A 19,466-nucleotide genomic window follows, 5' to 3' on the forward strand; every position below is an offset into this window, starting at 1 on the left:
ACGCTTTACAAAAACTAAGTGTGTGTGTGGGGCGGAGGGAAAAGAGATTGCTTCAAAAGCCTGTCTCTGAAAGAATCTTTTTATTAGATGCCTTTTATGTTTAAACTCAGCTGGAAGCAGCAGGTGATCACAGCTGCTGTGGTATCAGCTGAAGGACGAGGCTTGCATGAAAAAGACAGCAAGAGGCAAATGGATTCTGGAAATCCATTAGCAGCAAATGAACAACACACACGATAAGGCGGGAATTATTTTCCCTTTCAGAACTGACAATGGGAGGAAAAAAAACAAGAACAGGAAAATATATTTAAAAACAAGAACAGGAAAATATATTTAAAATCTTCCCAACAGATCTCCCTTTAAAATTAACTGAAAGTCTTAATAACTTGGAGAAAAACAACCATTTATTTCTTCCTCCCTGCTCTCATGTTACCATTTATGTATGATGGTTGATTTTTTTTTAAAAAAAACTTTACAATCACCTCCACTATTTAGGGAGTTTTTATCCAGCAAAAGTACTGGAGGAAAATCCATACAAAGAAAATAGACAAAAGACGACGATGCGACTTGCGACGATACGACTTGCGACGCATACTATGCGACGCATACTATGCCTTATTGCCTTGCGACGACTGCATACTGCTTACTTAGCATATACGCGATCCTTACCTGAATGACCCAGGCTAGCCTGATCTCATCAAATCTCAGAAACTAAACAGGATCAGCCCTGGTTAGTACATGGTTGAAGACCACCCAAAGGAGTCCAGGGTTGCTATGCAGAGGAAGGCAAACCATCTCGGAATGTCTCTTGCCTTGAAAACCCTACTGGGTTGCCACAAGTTGGCTGCGACTTGATGGCACTTTACATCCACAAACACCTATACATACACAGTACATTTCTATCTATTCAAATATAATACTTGTGAAATTTTCAATAGTTAGGAAAGAACTTTGCAGCCCTTCATCCTCCATTGAAGTTTAACTTTTTAACTCAATACACTAGGAAAGTATGATGAAACAGAACAAGGTAAAGACTGTACACCTCACTTTGCACTTTCTGTAGAGACGATAAACTGTGGGTGGGTGGGGAGAAATAGGTGAGGAACAACATTGTGTGTTTTTCTGTTGATACTGTCAAAACACATTTTTTACTTAGACCAAAAGATGTGGCTTCAGACTGAAATGGATGCATAGGTATGCTCTCAGGCACAGAGTTCATATGATTACTTCCTGCTTTTAGGATTCAGACCTGTACTGTTCTGTACCTGCTCTTTAAAAATAAGGATCATGCTAATCAGGACCCCACTTTTTATGACTTGTTCTGTCCAGGTGACTTGACTAGTACTAAGAAATGTAAGATGCTAACTGGTTGCGGGGTCCTTGGGCAGCCATTACCAGACCCCGAGAACTCCCCCTTTGAGGAAGATCCCTTCTATCTTTTCTTAGATGTTTAATCTTTGGAGTCTTCCAGTAGCAGTAAGATGTTTTGAACTTTCCTTTTGTAACTTTGCTGTAAACCTTCTGTTTCATACTATCCTTTATCCTTTTGTATGGCCCAAATTCAGTTATTCCTTATCAAGATTTTATTTATATGACTTATTAAAATATTTCTGTGCAGGTTCATAGTTCAAGCCCACTATAGCAGAATACCTGAAACAATATGATTAAAACAAACATAATGCAAAATGATGTCCATTAATTTTTTTCAGTTGCAGTGAATATTTTACCTTTTTTATAAATATTATGAGCTCTGGCATTTTTTTGGGGAAAAAATCAAAGCAAGAATAATTGTATTGATGCACCTTGTGTGTGTGTGTGTGTGTGTGTGTGTATTAATTTCCATCAAGTTGCTTCCAACTCATGGCAGTCCTATGAATCAATGTCCCCTCAAACGTCCTACGTTATACTCCTTTCCACCAAAAGATGACAGTAGAATTGTCTATTAAGTTGCCATTTCTTGGACCTTCTTTGTTCTAGAATGCTCCGCTTGGGTCCTAGTGACTACCTAGTTCTGTCCCCAAGGCACTAGGGCCCAAGCGGAGCATTCTGGAACAAAGAAGGTCTAGGAAGCGGCGGATTAATAGACAATTCTACTGTCATCTTTTGGTGGAAAAGAGTATAAAAGCCTTGCACAGGTCTTGCAAACTGAGGGCCAGGGCTTCCTTGATGGAGTCAATCCTCTCATGTTTGGTCTTCCTCTTTTCCAGCTGCCTTCAACTTTTCATAGCATTATTGCATTTTCCAGTGAGTCTTGTCTTGATACGATACTAACAGAGCTGCCTATTAGTGTGCTGAGGACACAGAAGATTATGGCAACACAGTCTGGCCATTAGAAAAAAACTTAAAGAAGCACAATGTTTTTAACCATGATGTGATTTCTCAGCAGTTCAGTAGATAATCACAAGGAGAAATTATGGGATCAGAGATTGTCTGGCATCACTACTGGCATCACTTACAACCTAAACCTTCAACACCCTACTGCTGTTGGATTTAAATCTAATCTTCTAAAATCAGGTTGATAAAAAGGTCACCTACCTATAATAATAGACCTGAAAAAATGATAAGTAGCAGGGATAAGAGTTTAATTTGAAGTTGCCTGATCTCAAACATCAAACAAAACAAACAAAAAATAAAATGCGTAGGTTTTGATCTATGCTTTTCTTCCTGACCATCACTTAATTTACGGCATATATTAAGGGAGTAAAACTAACCTGCAATAGGCAATTTGTCCTTTGAGCCACATTTCATACTGAATTAAGTTCTAATTGTACTTTTCATAAATTAGCAACAAGAAAAAAGAAGTTGTGACATAAAAGCAGGCTTCAAGATTAATGTTTCTTCTACAGTCCAAACAGCGTTTATCTTTCATTTATTTATATGGAATTACCCACCCTGATGCTGCCAGTTCCTACAGGCTAAATATCATGTGACATATTTTGATCCAACATTATAAATGAATAAAAATATGATGTAATAATTAAAAGTTATAAACACAGTTAATCCCAATATGTTCAATTTTCTAATCTCCATCTTGCTGTCAATTTACAACTTTCACTTATAAGAGAATCAAAGTATTTGTGTAATCATGTCCCTTCACACATTTTTTTAACAAAGCTAAAATAGCCCCAAGTTCCTTGTTATATGAATAGGGTGAAGCAGTACTCAAAGTGGAAGAGCAAATGCAAGGCTCCCTACTCTTTTTGGAATTTTAGCAGTAGTTAGTGGGTGTCACAATAAAACAGTTGCCCAAATGTAATTGTGGTGGGACCAACCAGAGAACATTACTACTACTACTACTACTACTACTACTACTACTACTACTACTACTAGCAGCAGCAGCAGCAGCAGCAGCAGCAGCAGCAGCAGCAGCAGCAGCAGCAGCAGCAGCAGTCCTTTACAATAGTCTCAGCTATAGTCTCACAATAGCTGCTTCAGGTGCTGAAAGCGACCATAGACTATTGGGATATTCAACAGAATGTTAAGAGATTCTAAAAAGCATGTTTTTGTGACAGTGGCAGCTGTAGACAGAAAAGCAGTGCCTCCTGAGCTCTTTTGAAATACACCCTGATCCAATGAGGTGAAGGAAAGCTGCGACTGTATCTTTGCTTTGGGGAAGAAGCATGAACCGCAAACATACCTTTGGGTACCATGAAGCCCACAGGCACTTTGTTGGGAATCACTGGCATAAAGGTATTAAAAATGTAAACCAACCTTTAAGTTGATGCGATCAAGAAGATCCTCAACTGATTTTGGCTGAGGATGTTTTCCCTTTCGTCGCCTCCTTGTTGGCCTTTTTGGCTTCTCTTCCTCTTCATTTAAAACATCAACATAGATGAATTTGAAGGTACCCACTTTATTGTTCAACAGACCCATCCAGGTACCCATAGGAGGTTTGCTGATTATATCAATGATATCACCCTTCTGCAGAAAAGAGAAACAAAAATATATGAAAGCTCCACAGTGAGTTTCAAATTGCTATATATCTTACACAAAAGGTAGTAGTGGTAGTAGTAGTAGTAATAATAATAATAATTTAATAATTGCACCAAGCTAATTTGTGTGAAACACTTTGGATAGTGAAAGCCGTACATAAATTATTATTATTATTATGGCAGCTGTGAAATCTACAACAACATCAACATCAACAAAATAACAACAACAACAACAACAATTTATGTATGGCTTTCACTATCCAAAGTGTTTCACACAAATTAGCTTGGTGTAATTATTAAAACAAGCCTTTAAGGTATGCCAGTCTCATTACCTAGCTGAGGCTGAGATAAAGGGTTGCATATGGCTGCCAAGTCCCCCTGGCCATTAGGAGAGGGGATGGGTGGAATGAGAGCTCATGTCCACACTACAGAGATTACTTTCCCTAAAGAAATGGATGTTTGCAGGGTGGAATCTATCACATTGTATGCCATTGAGGTCCCTGTCCTCCCAAGCTCCACCCCCCCAAATGCTTCCCAGTCTGGGTGAATTTCCCAGCCTGGATAAAGGCAACCCTATCCTCCATTCCCCACATCTATGGGGGTGGGGGTGGGGGCTGGCAACCCTAGCACCAGCCATTTTTGTGTGATATGCAGGAGGAAATGGCATGAACAGCTGACACAACATGTACCTCTTCATTACAGCCACCATTAGTAAGAGTTCCATCATCCTAGTGCTTTGAATCAAAGGCACAATCTTAGGCCGTTTATGCACGGCCTCCGGTCGCCCCCACGCCGGCGAGAGTTTCGCCGGCGTGGGGGCGGGAGCCTGCTCGCACGGAAGCGTGCGAGCAGGCGAGGGGGAGGCCGGCAGAAGGCAGGCGGCTCCGTGCGGAGCCGCCTGTTCCCTCCTCCCTCCACTTACCGTGTAGTCCTGCGTCGCCTGCGGGCGTCGCCAGCCCGCCCACGCTGCCCTCCGACCCTGGAGGTGGACGGGCGGGTATTGAAGACCCAGCAATACTGGCGTCGAAGGCTGCGTCTTCCTAAACGCTGGTTAGCGTACAGCGCCGCGAAGGCCCTCAACAACCCTTTAAGGGTTGTTGTTTAGAAGCGACCCTGAGGCAGCCCTCGCCCGAAGGAAGGAAGCGCATTCAGGTAAAGCCATATAGCGTTGCAGCATGAAAACGGCGGCCTGAAATGGGCCGTTTTTACCGCCCCCAGGCCGTCGTATTTGGGCCGTGCAGAAACGGCCTTACTGAAGATGTAGTTTGTGGTAGTTTTATTGGTATTTTACTCTTCCTGGTATTTTACTCTTTCTCATCACGCACTGCCATTTCTCCTTTACTGTAAGAATTTATTTAACTTCCTTTTAAAAGTTTTCTTTAATAATTCTATGCAGCAATTCTTGCCAATAGCCAAATGTTTTGTTTTGTGCGAAGGAATCCAGCCTAAATTCTGGCTGCTACAGTATCTCATAGGGTGCTAACTCTGGACTGGTAAATTCTTTGAGATTTGGGGATGGAGCCTGGGGAAGTAGTGTTTTGGAGGGGAACTCAACCAGGTATTCTGCCATATGGTCCATCATCCAAAGGGACCCTTTTCTTCAGGGAAACTGATTGCTGTATTCTAGAAATCAGTTGTAATTCTGACAGCTCTCCAGGCCTCATCTACAAGCTGACAACCCTGTCAGGGACACTGTTTTAAGTCCCATCCTGATCCCCTTGATTTTCTTGCTTTTAATTAAGCGTCAAGATCAGACTAAGCCTTCAAGTAGAGTCCCTAGTCAGAATAAGAACAGGATAGTGAATAATACAGCCCCAAAGAAAAAATAGAATTTCTCCAAAGTAAATTGTCTGATTGCCTTAGCTCCAGCTAGAGCAGTGCACCCATTCAGGGAAGGCTTCTGTCCTCCCCAAGATCCACCCACAAATCTCTAGGACAGGGGTAGGGAACCTGCGGCTCTCCAGATGTTCAGGAACTACAATTCCCATCAGCCCCTACCAGAGGCTGATGGGAATTGTAGTTCCTGAACATCTGGAGAGCCGCAGGTTCCCTACCCCTGCTCTAGGAGTTTCTCACCCTGGATCTGGCAACCCTGCCTCCCCATTTCCTGTCATTATCCATGGGAGACTTAGCAACCCTAGTAAGGCCAGTTCCTTAGCCATGTTATTAACCCAGAGGGACAGAAAGCAATTACCTTTAGCTTCAGGGAGTCTGTGTCATATGGACTGGGGGTAAAGTCAGTGTGAACCCTGGCACGACCACAGAAAGGTCCTCTGTAAGGAAGTTCTTCATCATCCCCATCCTCAGACTTGACACTCTCTCTGTTGCTGGCGGAGGAATCGGTTGTGCTTATTGTCTGTCCACCTGTTTACAGAAGAAAGTCCTGTAATTTGCTGGGAGAACTAATTCTAAGAGCCATTTATTTCTGTCACTAGTATTAAAAAGATAAGACGATAAACACAGCTGTCTATGTGTCCTACTAATCTTTTCTATTTGTTTATAAATACACCTGGCATCTTTCAACATTTGTTCTGATTTAAAAATGTTCTGTATTTAGCAGCTGTGCAGAGATTTATCTGCTTTTTCTGCAGCGCTTTCTCTGAATAGCTTGGCTCAGAATGCTGCAACAAATGGTGAACACACTGGAAGCAACAACCACTATTAAAACTTCCAGGAGTGTATACTCTGAATCCTGACATGCAATTGAGCCCTCAATGTCGCTGTGCTTATTTTGACTGAAAATATGGTTTTCCAAGCCAAACACAACGAGAATAGCCAAAACAGACAACTATAAACTCACCTTTAGCAAAATATCTGCTTTTCACAGTGATATTTAAAATAACCACATCTGCACCCAAAGATCCATAAACACATATTATTATAAGAGACCACTGGGAGGATAACTGGGAAATCCTGCCCTCAGTCTTCTCCTTAAGGAACCTCTAAACTCTCAAAGTTTTGAGTATGTTACTGTCCCTTCTGGAGTTATTTTAATGTGTGTGTCCCCTTTCCTTTTTGGTCAGTTCCTGGAGTACTATTTTTCTGCATATCTGGGGAATACCTTGAGTATGCAGAGACCCTTCCTTGTCTGTAGGTAACCTGATTGTGCAGTATTTTTCATCCCTAAAGGGGTTTTACTATTTACTATTATTTACTATTATTTGCTATTTACTATTAGACATATTGAAAATACACAGCTCCCATAGCTATTTCACAGTTTTATCACCCATCCTTCTTTGAGATAGGAAGATATTATGATTCCAGTACTGCAGTTTCAACAACCTTTCAGTTCAGCTGTGGTTTTTAATCTCTGAAGTAGTTATTTTTTTAAAGTAATTCCCTTTGGTTGTGTTTTAATTAATGGCCACATTTGGCCAGCTAGCCATTTCTTTGTCCCTACTGTATTATATCAAGTAGAATCTTACATTTATTAATTTAAAAATAGGTGAACTGATAGAGGACACCCATACCAAATCTCTGCCATACACAACATGTGACATTCCAGTTGTGTCTTTTGGTAAGTTTTCCATAGATGTGTCATCTTTGCTGTGAACATTTCCAGAGTAGGGCTTTAGCAATCAACCAGATTTGCACTGTGCAAAACAGACTGAGGTTTCCACACTTTTAAATGCATCTGCAGTTGAATACTTGAGTCAGCTCCAGCGCTTTGCGCATATGCATAAAGAAGGTGTTTTGAATCTGCAGATATGGGGGGATCTTTGCCAGATGTTTCCACCAAATATTGTTCACCACAGTAGACTTGCACAGCATTTGCAAGCAAAGGCACAGCCTTTTTGAATGGTTTGTAAGGACTCCTTGCAGAATGCCATTTCCCAGCAGCTGCAAATGTAATTTCAAGGAATATTGCATGCAGTCAATGCCTTCTCCATGTTCTCCCAGTCCTGCTGTGAGATGCTAATTTCTACAGCTGGTAAAACTGAATGCTGATGTTTCTCAGGACTCTTCTCTGTACAGTGAGTTTGCAGAAAGTTCTTTTTGCATCTCTCTGTTTACACAAAAGGAGGCACACCCTCCTTTCCCTGGCTCTCCAGGCCTGGCTCTTTTAACTCTGCTGTTCCATTAGTAATTTTTCAGGACACCATTGCATTTGTTCAAAGTCTTCTCTTCAACTCAGTGTTTCAGCAAGCTGACCAGAGTAATAGTACCACATCTTCAGAACCATTCCACAGACCTCTTATTACTACATGCCTGTTTTTATTCCTTCATTCTTGCATCAAGAAAGAGAGTCTGAAACTGCATCCAGGTTTTTTGCAATGAATTGAGGCTTCTAGGTATGTGAAGGTATGAAGCCATTTAGACTCTTTTCATACTCAGTTCAGACCCTAGTGGTTTTACCTGGGCTTGGAACTCTCTGAGGTTTGTGATCTCCCTGACTGCAACCAAGTTGCTTCATTCTTAAGCATTAACTTCAGTTAGATACTTTTATATTTTTAATTGGTTATCTAGTGAGAATACTGAGATTCTCATAAAAATTGAAGCAAAGGGTAGCTCTAGAGTTTCACATTGTATTAAACAACACTCAGTGTGTTAAATTCAAGGTATTAAACTTAGTAGGAAAACTGACAATTTGTCTGAACCATGCATTGGGGATTTTCATTCCGTCCTCAGGTACAATCCTTATTACCTCAGAAAAGACATTTCTTTGAGTCTGAGAAGACTGCAGGGGGAAAGGCCCCCAGGAACACTGTGCAGCCTGTCTACACAAGATAAGAGCAGAAGTACTTTAGTTTATAAATAGTGATGGGCTTGCCATTTAGCTTTTGTGATTTGAACCAGACTTGACAGTTTGCATTGTCTTATTTGTTATTATTAAAAACCAGGATTTCAAGGCGACATTAAAGGTAACCTAAAACGCGTATCAAATGCTGTCACTTACTCACTGAACTCTGACCACTTAGGGAGCTTCTCAAGCTTTCTACCGAACCACCACCTTTCAGCTTCGGCTTATCCAGACAATCAGTATCTGGCTGTGGTGATTTAGGGGATTCTGGCATAACTTCTTGGCTGGAGTCCTGAAAAAAAAAAGGTATTGCACAATTTAATCTCACAATTTAATACTTTTTATTTTCTGCCAGCACTCTTTTCACTATTCCTTTCTCTAGTTCTTGATACTTCTGTTGTTTTAATATGTCATTTTTCCCTCTAGATCCAGCTCTTGCCAATTTGTGTCATTTTCATTTGATCCATGAATCTAGAATGCATTTTTATTTGGACTGATATTGCTAGAAGTTATTTATCTTTTTTGGTCTCTTTGCTTCTACTCTAATTTATATGCTGTGACTCGTTTAGTATTTTTGATTGTCTATTTTTTACATGGAACATGGTGTATTGGTTAACTTGCTGGGCAACCTTTTGCCACGGAAGCCTGTGGGCAACCTTGGGCCAGTCACACACTCTCAGTCCCGACCCTGGCTGGTATTCGGATGGGAGACCTCCAAGGAAAACTAGGTGTGTGACATGGAGACAAGCAACCTCTGAATGTCTCTTGCCCTGAAAACCATTAGGGGTTCCCTATAAGTCAGCTGTTGACTTGATGGCAATTTTTAAAATTAAATATTTATACCCCACATTTCCCTTGCAGTTCAAGATGGCTTACAGTTTTAAATTAAACCTCTTATTACACCTTTATAGCATTCTTTTCACGGTCCTTCCCCTTCCTTTTTGTCTTTCTTTGAGCTTCTTGTACTTGCATTCCAATGTCTTTATACTCTTATTCCTCTCAGTATATCTTCTGCTCTTTTACTAAATGCCCCTCCTGGGAGCCCTTCATTCCCTAGGCACTAATCTTGTAGTTAACACTGCCGTCTTTATTCCCCATCAGGGTCTCGTTTTCCTTGCAGTTCTTTGTCATTGGAAAGACTTATGGGATGACTTATTTGATTTGTTTTTTGCATTTGTGCCTCCTGAAGACTCATTTTTTAACCGTGACTTACTCTGACTGACTCTCTTGTCCATTTGATTTAAAAATAAATAAACTGTAAGTTGTATTGTCGAAGGCTTTCACAGCCAGAATCACTAGGGTGTTGTGGGTTTTCCGGGTTGTATGGCTGTGTTCCAGTAGCATTTTCTTCTGACATTTTGCCTGCATCTGTGGCTGGCATCTTCAGAGGATACTCTGAAGATGCCAGCCACAGATGAAGGTGAAATGTCAGGAGAAAATGCTACTGGAACACGGCCATACAACCCGGAAAACGCACAACACCAAAATTGTAAGTTGGTAGGCAGTGGTTATTTTATTTTGCACATAAAATCGCACTTAGCAATTTTAGATCCCTCATTAACAGTAATATTAACCCTGAAAAGTTAATGTTGGACTTGCAGGACACATATGTGAACAAAAAGCCATGTGAGTTATGGGCTGCAGTGAAGAGGGTTAAATCACCCACTCTTGTCTTCAAGGACCTTATGAGACATTTTTGGAAAAAGTGTGTGTGTGTGTGTGTGTGTGTGTGTGTGTGTGTGTGTGTGTGTGTGTGTGTGATTTCACCAAATTTTCTTCCTCACACTCACACCCCTATATGACTTTTTTCCCACATGAATCCTGGGACCTCCAGAAATTTGTGAGGGTCAAAAGGGGCTACTGGAAACAACAGTAATAGCTTCCACCACCAAAAATGGTAAGTAAATCCCAATAAGATCAGCATTCATAGTGGTTTATTTACCTGAACATGAAGTTGTTATCATACAGTTAGTTTTGTTTCAAAGATATTTAGCAGGAACTTTATACACCACAGTCAGAATGTTAATAGCTGGACCATGGGGACACTGAGAAATGGTTAAATAAACTAGCGTATACTATGGGAACTGGGAAGATATCTGCATATAGGAAGTTCAGGGATGGAGACAGATATGCATAATATAAGTTTGTCCAAGTCTGGTATCCCTTCATTACTTTTTGGAATAGAAATAAATCTAAAGAAGTAGTCAAAACAGAGATATTGAACCCTGTTTAGATTGTCAAAGCTTAGCTAATGGATATGTGTTACATATTATGTAGTTTCATATATTGAATATTATGAAATGAATTGATTATTATTTTAAGCCATTTGTTCTAACATAGAAAAATTATCTTTCAAACTACTCCTTTAACACCCCTTCCAACTTTTTCCAAGGCCAATTATGGCGAACCTTTTTGAGACCGAATGCCTAAATTGCAACCCAAACCCCACTTATTTATCACAAAGTGCCAACCCGGCAATTTAACCTGAATGCTGAGGTTTTAGTTTAGAAAAAACTGGTTGGCTCCTTCTTCCTCCGCTCCACCTGCTCAAGCAGGGGCCAGCCTGCTCTAGCCTCCAGCAAGTTCCGCACGCACACCGCTCTGTGCCTCTCTAGCATCTCTGCCTCCTCTGTGCTCCCCCTCAGGCAGCAGTCACCTGGAACACAGGCACCAGGCCTGCCAGCTGAGTCCTCCCTGCTCACACAGTGCGTGCAGGTTGTGCTCAGTGGCCCAGGTCAGTCTAGATGTGTGTGGGGGTGTGTGTGTGATTTTCCGCTCCCCGCATGATGAACTCTGTGTGCACGTGCCCACAGAGAGGGCTCCAAGTGCCACCTCTTGCACCCGTGCCATAGGTTAGCCATCACTGTCCTAGGCAAATGACCCAAGCAATTAAAAGTTCTATTTGATGCTTGCATCTTTATCTTTAATATCAGCTTATAATTTTTTCCCAGTTTTCTGGTGTCATAACTCCTAGACTCAAGCTCTTTATACATGATTTGCTGAAGATGGTAATGAAAATTTATCATGGTGTAAACAAAGTGGCAGGTAAGTAATGGGAATTTTACAGAAAAGATGGGATAACTAACCATTTTTTCATATACATGGTATTAAAATGAATTAGCCTGAGCATGTAACTGAAGCATACAAAACTGTAAACAAAGCAAAAATTCTTTATGTGAAATGTAATGGCCATTTTTTTCAGTTCAAAAGGATCTCATCTATATCCATTTTGACAGCCCATTGGTTAAAAAATCTTTTAATTTCTGGACCTGTCAGCAAAGAGGGTCATGTGTACAACGAATAGCAAATACAGTATTTTGTTTGATAAATGAAAATGTAAAAAGAGAGAGAGAGTGTGTGTAACTTTCAAGGCTATCTGCAGCAAGAAATTAAAAGAAACTTGATGATATACGAGAACTAGTGGTTTATTCCACAGACATGCAATCACAAACCCTCCTAACAAAGCCTGTTATTTGTATACTGCAGAGTAATCAAGAAACATCTTCCCACAAATCAAGCACATCTCCAGAGAAAAACCACATATTGCTAATATAAAGTGCCTTTGGGTTTTTAATTTCCTGAATTTTTTGTACTCTGGTTTTGAATACTTTTATTGATTTATTTGCTTGTTACTTTGCAGTTACTTTGACCATGCAATTCTTATAAATCATACTCCTTTTTGTGAGTTTACTCTGGTTCAACAATTGGTGCACTCTATCCTAACTGTTCACCATGTCACAAGACTGGGTCATTAAAGCAACTACAATCTTGCAAATCTGTTTGTTACAAAAATTGTAAGAGTAAGAACAACTAAAGGATGCCCATAGATGAACTATACTGTATTTGCCCAAATGGGTTGTATCTAATTTTTTTAAAATCACGCATCTTGCCATATGATATTAGGAAAAGCATTTAAATGCAGAAATTGTTGTCCTCAAATCAGCGACATGAGATCTGTGAACCTGTGATTGGCAATTCCGCAGTCCTATTATCACTATAACATGATTTTAAGACCCAGCTTGTGCCACAGATTTTACTAAAGTGTTGCAATTCTGAATTAACGTACTAAAATATTCATTGACTAACTTTTTCCAGTTCACAGCAGGTTTTCAGGAAGGTTTTTGGTGCTGAACAAGATACCTAAAAACTAGGATATGTTTAATATTTTTAAAACAGGTTAATATTTGGTTTTCCAAAGGCATAAACATTTCTAAAGTGTTTTCAGACAGGGCTCAAGTAGAGAAACATTTTTTAAAACAGCCATCACCTGCAGAAGTGTCCACTAAAATAAAAAAAGTCTCCATTTGGAGTAATAGCATAAACTTCACATATCCAACCCACTGTGGGCAGCAAATATGCTATTGAAGTAATAATTTCTCCTTGGAGGACTTCTTGCTATATAACTTAGTCCTACATCCTTAAAGCTAAGCGCAAGGCACAATAAAACACAGAGATTCGAGATATGAATTTAGCCTGATAATATCATTCCAATATGTCACAGATGACATAAAGATAAACACATACTGTGCTCTTTTGCGGATCATATACCAGTCTGTTTCCAATACAATGTGATTTAATGTTGCTGTGTCACTTACATACCAGTCTTTAGCACCTAAACCAGTGGTGGCGAACTGGCCATGCTGGCAGGGGCTGATGGGAATTGCAGTCCATAACATCTGGAGTGCCAAAGGTTCGCCACCACGGACCTAAACACTTCATAAAGATGCAGTGAGCCTGATTATACAGCAGTCCTCTAGAGGGCAATCTTTGTTAAGTGAGAACAAAGTCCACGGCTGATGCCAGTGCCTTGTGGTTGCTTGCCAGCAATTGCTTGTTATGCTTATAGTTCAAGTGGAAAGACTGATGAATTTTTTTTAAAGTGCTGGATATTTTGACAACCTACCAAACCAAATGGAATGAAGTCTGCCAAATACAACATGCTTGCAAAAACAGATTGATTGTGGCCACAGGAAACTGAAAAAAGGAGCTTTAAAAGAATATATTTTAGAATGAATTTTCAGGATCATGCATATAGACCTTCACAATGAGAGAATTAAATATGCTATGAGGAAAAATATCCACGCATGATGGCTCACCCATGTCCAGGGGCAAAGATTTCTGGATAAACCTGCACAGATTCAGAAACTTCAAAATTATGTACAAGGCAGGCTGCCACCTTGCCTTAAGTTCCCTTTGGCCCTTCCAACAACAACAAAAATAGCCAGAGGATATAGGAAAGCACTAACGGAGCTAATTCCTGCTACTGGACTATCTGCCATGAAAAGCTTCTGAGTTTATATGATTGCAGTGAAAAAAATCCAGCAATATTTTTCATGATGTTTTTTTATTTACATCCATTATTTTTATATGAATGCTTTCTCATTCAAAAGGAACAGTGAAACAGAAAAAAGGTCATTAATTTTTCATAAAATATTTTAATAGGACATATGAATAACAGAACAAGTAACCATGAAGGTCTTGCATAAAGTTTGCTTTCAAGCAATTACAAAAACAACTAAGGGAAATAACTTTCCTGTCTGAGCAGGTATCTGTCCAAAGTAAATCAGAAGCTTATTTTTGCAACATTCGGATATATTTTTATTGGTTTTACACCTTTTGTGTTTATTTAAAACAGTGTTTATATTTTAAAACCAAGTGGTTATTTTAACTAGATGGCAGGTTTTTAAATGTTGTTTCATGCACATTTTGAATAGCAAGAGAGTGACTGCTGAATGAACGCTTTTCAAACAGAGGGGAAAATAAGGCATGAATATTTTTAAATAAAATAAATGAAAAAGAAACAAAAAAATCAGTAGGACAGGGCATATTTTAAATAAATATATTCTTGTTTGAAAGAATTTGTTGTGGCTTTTAAAAAGAAACAGGTGTAATGGTTTAGTGTAATGTGCAAGTTGCTGTGTAATCTGGAACATGAATTTGGCACTCTGAGATATTGGTCGCTAGAAGATTAACTCAAGGAGTATATAATCCATTTATTACTGCTGTAGAACTACCGGCATATATAAAAAGAAATCATACACTTTACTGGCCCAGTTTGAATTCTCCTTTATGATTTTATTGAAGCTCTTTTCATGGTAAATAGAGTTGAGGGAGTCTTGGAATTGCTTTACTACATTATACTCCAATGATGTCTTGAAACTTAGGTTTACTCTGAAAATTAAATTTCATTTAAGATCAAACTTACATACCTGCTCTGACAAAGAACTGCTATATTTTTTTGACATTCGTTTCTTCATGGTTTCTTTAACAGATTTCACCTTTTTGCCAAGGGATATGCGGGAAGTAGAAGGGGATTTGATCACTTCTTTGTAAACAAAATCACCATCTTTGCCCTGTAAAATGAAAGAGGGTTCAATACAAGGTTTGCCATTTGATCATTCTCTGGTACCTTCACACAAAAAGTGTCTAAAGAAGACAGCGACAGACAGAACACACACATTTTATAGACTCTCCAAGGAAAGATTCTGTATGCCTTTCTCACAGAGTTGCCAGCCTTCCCAGTAGCAGTGGACCTCATGCTAATCACGGCTGTTGCTCACTGTTTAATTTTAAAAACAAAAATGCTACCAGACTCTGTGCTTATACATCCCTTTCCAGGTATACCCCGGAAGTGAGGTTGGGCAGCTCTAGGAATTGCTGGAAACAATGGTACTACTGTAGAATTTCTGGAAATTCCTAGAGCTACTCATTATCACTGCTAAGTTGTCCCAAGGAGTGATGTACTGATGTTGGCAATATTATGGTCACCCCATTTCCCCTCCGCCCCAGTCCCTGCCCCCCAGCCCTTACACTGGTTGCCAGGGTTAGCCTGGTGATCCTATTCCCTCAACAATATAAACAGTTTTTAGCAATACTGGCTTCTGCAAGGGCATTTTTAGAATGGTTCCCATAAAGGCATGCAAGTCATCTGTATGACAATATGTTGGAACTGGTCATCTATGTTGGTTTTTAGGCAAGAGTAATTGATTGGGATATTAAAAGTCTTTCTGCTTCTGATCCATGCCATTCATCAATAACACAAGTGGCTAACTCTAACATAACATTTTGTCAATGGGAATTGTTCCAAAATGCATTGTCCTGGAAATTTTTTTATTACCTGCATGAAGCTCCCCCCTCCCCCCCAGCATTGTGTTTCACTTATACTAATGTTTATCTAGCTTTCTTTGAGCATTAATTTAATTTTAAGGTCTGCATCCTGCTCTGACAGTCTATGTTTTCAAATTATAATTATAGTTATAATTATAGTTATAATTACAGTTAATGTTTTCAAAGCATGGTTTATCAATAGGAAGTAGGGTTGCCAACCTCCAGGTGGTGGCTGGAGATCTCCTGTCATTACAACTGATCTCCAAGTAACACAGGTCAGTTCACCTGGAGAAAATGGCCTATTTGGAAGGTGGACTTTATGGAATTAGACCTCACTGAAGTCCCTTTCCTACCCAAACCCCTCCATCCTCAAGCTTTATCCCTAAAATCTTCAGGTATTTCTCAACTCAGAATTGGCAAACCTAATAGGAAGTACTCTTGTTTTTCAACAGAAACCTATATTTACAAAGGTAGCTACATTATGACTGCCTACATTTCAACATAAATTCAATTGCCATGCCACATTCAGCACATACAAATTTGTTCCTGTACATCTTGTTAGCAGCAACTTGTTCCTCTAAAGATATATAGCATGACACTGCTATTGGGTTAATTTGCCCAACCCTGCCTGGATGTGTTCCCAGAGCAGCACTGACGGCCTGTCCCTGTGGCTCTAGAGAGCTCAGCCATTTAGTCAGAGTTCCAAAGAAGCTATGTTCAGAGTCATTCCTCTGCTTAGGGTTGCCAACATCCAGGTAGTGGCTGGAGATCTCCTGCTATTAAAACAGCTCTCCAGGCAACAGAGATCAGTTCATGTGGAGAAAATGGCATTATACCCCATTGAAGTCCATTCTCTTCCGTCCCCAAACTCCACCCTTCTCAGGTTTCTCCCCTAAAATCTCCAGGTTTTTCTCAGCCCGGAGCTGGTAACCCTACCCTTGCCCCAAGCAACTGTGGCAATTCCTGAACTCAAAACATTTGGATTCCTTGAGACAGAAGGAAGATGTTCACAGACATACTTGGTATAATGACACACCCACTTTAGTAAAAAAAAAAGATAGATAATCTGGAAGAATTTTCTAGGTCAGTGACAGGGCAAGGGGAGGCAAAGATTCTGTCTTGGAAAAAATACTCATGATGATTTTATGTTACTTTATGATGTTGTGCACCGCTCTGAGCCCTTCGGGGGAGGGCGGGTTATAAATATAAAGAAATAAAATTCAAGGAAAGGCGCAGGAAGGGGCAGGGATGCGCCTTTCAATGATGCCTGCCCTCCTCCTCTCCATTTTTTGATGCCTTTGCTTCCTTTGGTTGCTGGTGCTTTGTCTGCTCCTTGGAGTCATCCCAGTTCACATTCACTGTTGCCCTTATTCGGAACACCCTTTTAGAACTCCCTTCTATAACACTGATTTGTGATTAGATTACTATAAAAGGCTTTACATGGAGCTGCCACTGAAAAGAAATACTAGAAACTACAAACAGTTCAAAATGTGGCAGCCCGATTATTACACATCTTGCCTATTTTAATTTTTTTTTTCTGAATTCAGTTCTACATGCCAGTTATTACCTTTAGAGCCCTTTACAGCATAGGATCTACACAACAGAAGGACTATCTCTTCCCATTTTATTGTCCAGGGCTTTTGATAGTGCTTACAAAGTAGTCAATGTCTTGGCGAGAGGGGTTAATGGGGTTTGTTGTATTGTAAACTGTAAACTGACTTGGGGTTAAGAGACAGGTAGAGAATAAACACCACATTGATCAGGATCATAATTTACCTGGTCAGGCATTCTGATACCTGAAACAACAACAAAACTGTACTTTTCTAACACACGCTGTGATGCTACGTCACTTTCTGCAACATAAATAGGTTGCTGGGAACATCCCTAGACACAATCATTATCCCTGGAATGTTAATTAGCCATTTTTGTATTGTGTATAAGCAATTGTTCACAGTAAATACACAAAGCAATATGTGTCAGAATATAGTTCACAACTGATGAAAAGCATCAAATCAACACTATTTTGCTGGACCTTTTAACAACTATTGTGGCAACTGGAACTAAATTCTATTCTCTTGAAAATATGCCATACTGCCACTAGGAAAAGAGGTCTCATGTATTTTCATAACTGGACCTTTACCTCATACTCACCATTGGATCCAAATTGTTTCCGATGTTTAATGAGCGATTTGTCAAGTCAAATCCACCAAAGCTGCAGGTCCTCTGTGAAACAAAACAGTTTTAAGAGCCTAATCATGCTACAAATACATCAGTACAGGGGATTCAACATTTTTAGGTGCAAAAAAGTACAACTGAAAATGTACAAATAATGATAAAATGGAAAAAAATATGTGAAACTTAAAAAGGTCTGGTGGTACATTTCATGCATTATGTTGCTCTTTTCCTAGCCTTCTGCTGATTTTTTCCTTACTTCACCTGGTCAGGATTGTTCCTCCACAAATGAGGATTTGATGCTTCTCTAAGGTGAAGAATTTGAAGAATCAATTTATGTAATCATCACTCCACTTTCACTTTTTGTCACAGGGGTCTAGTTTAGTAACAGGGCTCTAGCTTAGAAACCTTAAATGATCCAATCCATAAGGTGCAACAGAACTTTTGGAAACAGATAAGCATACAGCAACCCGAAGCATATACCCAAAAACAATAGGTTTGGAATGCCTCTCTCACAAATCCTCGGCACCTTGGCAAAAATGACTACCAATATTTGCCTAAGCTTTCAAGAGATATATTAATAAAAGTTTCATTCCTGGAAAGCACTGGGTCTTTGTTTCTCACCAATCTCTCCATGGTACTAAAAAACATTGTTATTGCTGTGAGGAAAAGTTGGTTATATTTTCTGTAGAATGAGTCACTCTCAGAGCTTCAGCTCAAACCAAAAAACCCTCCCAACCCTAACAACAAAAAATTCCCCCAACAACTGGAGCTGATTGTGATAGTTTTGCTTGCCTAAACATGTCAGCATTTCAACACTATCTGCTTCCAACAGCTAATAAGCACACAGAGCAAAGCTACATTTCCATAGCAAAGTGCAAAGTTTTTGGTAACTCATAGTCTTTTTCTATAGCAGTTTCATTAATCGAAAAACGGCTTGCTTCTTTAAACTCTGTAGGGCTCCACAGCTGCCTTTCAGTTCCTCAAATGGAACTGTTTCCTTTCTTTAGAAGCAGGTGTGCCTGTCACTTCTATATTGTTGTTTTCCCCCTCCCTATCATATGAGGGCCATAAAACAAAAAAAAAATAGAGAATTATTATTCCCTATAGCAACAGCAATACATTGCAAAATAGGAAAGATCTCCAGTCACTTTGCAAACTGACAAACTTCTTGTTGGCTAACAAGAAGCATCTGAATACCTGAGGACATTATAGCAAGAAACGTTTCTACTGTTCATTAGATTAGCCTATATTTATGAGCCTTAAATTAGCCTTTCTGCTAAGAAAACACCAAATTTAGCAACTGCTCACTAACAGAGTGAAGAGTGGGATTTACTTTCTTAAAAACAATATCAGTACAATCCTTCTAGACAATCTGAGCCTCAAAGTTTAATGTGTTTAAATCCCACGAACTGAGGATAAACCAGTTGTGTTGTATGACTCTGGTGTGCAACTAACAATTGTGGCATCTGGTATGCCAGGGGCCTGACATACAAAGTCATAGCTAGAAGGAGAAT

The 19,466-nt window shown here is 39.7% G+C and overlaps 1 protein-coding gene across 4 annotated transcripts in view; it reads right to left on the reverse strand.

The window, feature by feature from the left end:
- SASH1 (SAM and SH3 domain containing 1) overlaps positions 1-19,466 on the reverse strand; it is an 87,441-nt gene that overhangs the window by 17,488 nt on the left and 50,487 nt on the right. For all 4 annotated transcript variants that reach the window (XM_048489068.1, XM_048489060.1, XM_048489077.1 and 1 more), the window contains 5 exons: positions 17,929-18,000; positions 14,880-15,023; positions 8,827-8,962; positions 6,124-6,293; positions 3,709-3,918 (listed from right to left, as the gene is read on the reverse strand). In XM_048489068.1, coding sequence (XP_048345025.1) covers positions 3,709-3,918; positions 6,124-6,293; positions 8,827-8,962; positions 14,880-15,023; positions 17,929-18,000 — 732 coding nt within the window. The remainder of the gene's footprint in view (positions 1-3,708; positions 3,919-6,123; positions 6,294-8,826; positions 8,963-14,879; positions 15,024-17,928; positions 18,001-19,466) is intronic.

The sequence above is a fragment of the Sphaerodactylus townsendi genome, linkage group LG01 (genome assembly GCF_021028975.2).
Source record: "Sphaerodactylus townsendi isolate TG3544 linkage group LG01, MPM_Stown_v2.3, whole genome shotgun sequence".
In the NCBI taxonomy this organism is placed as follows: Eukaryota; Metazoa; Chordata; class Lepidosauria; order Squamata; family Sphaerodactylidae; genus Sphaerodactylus; species Sphaerodactylus townsendi.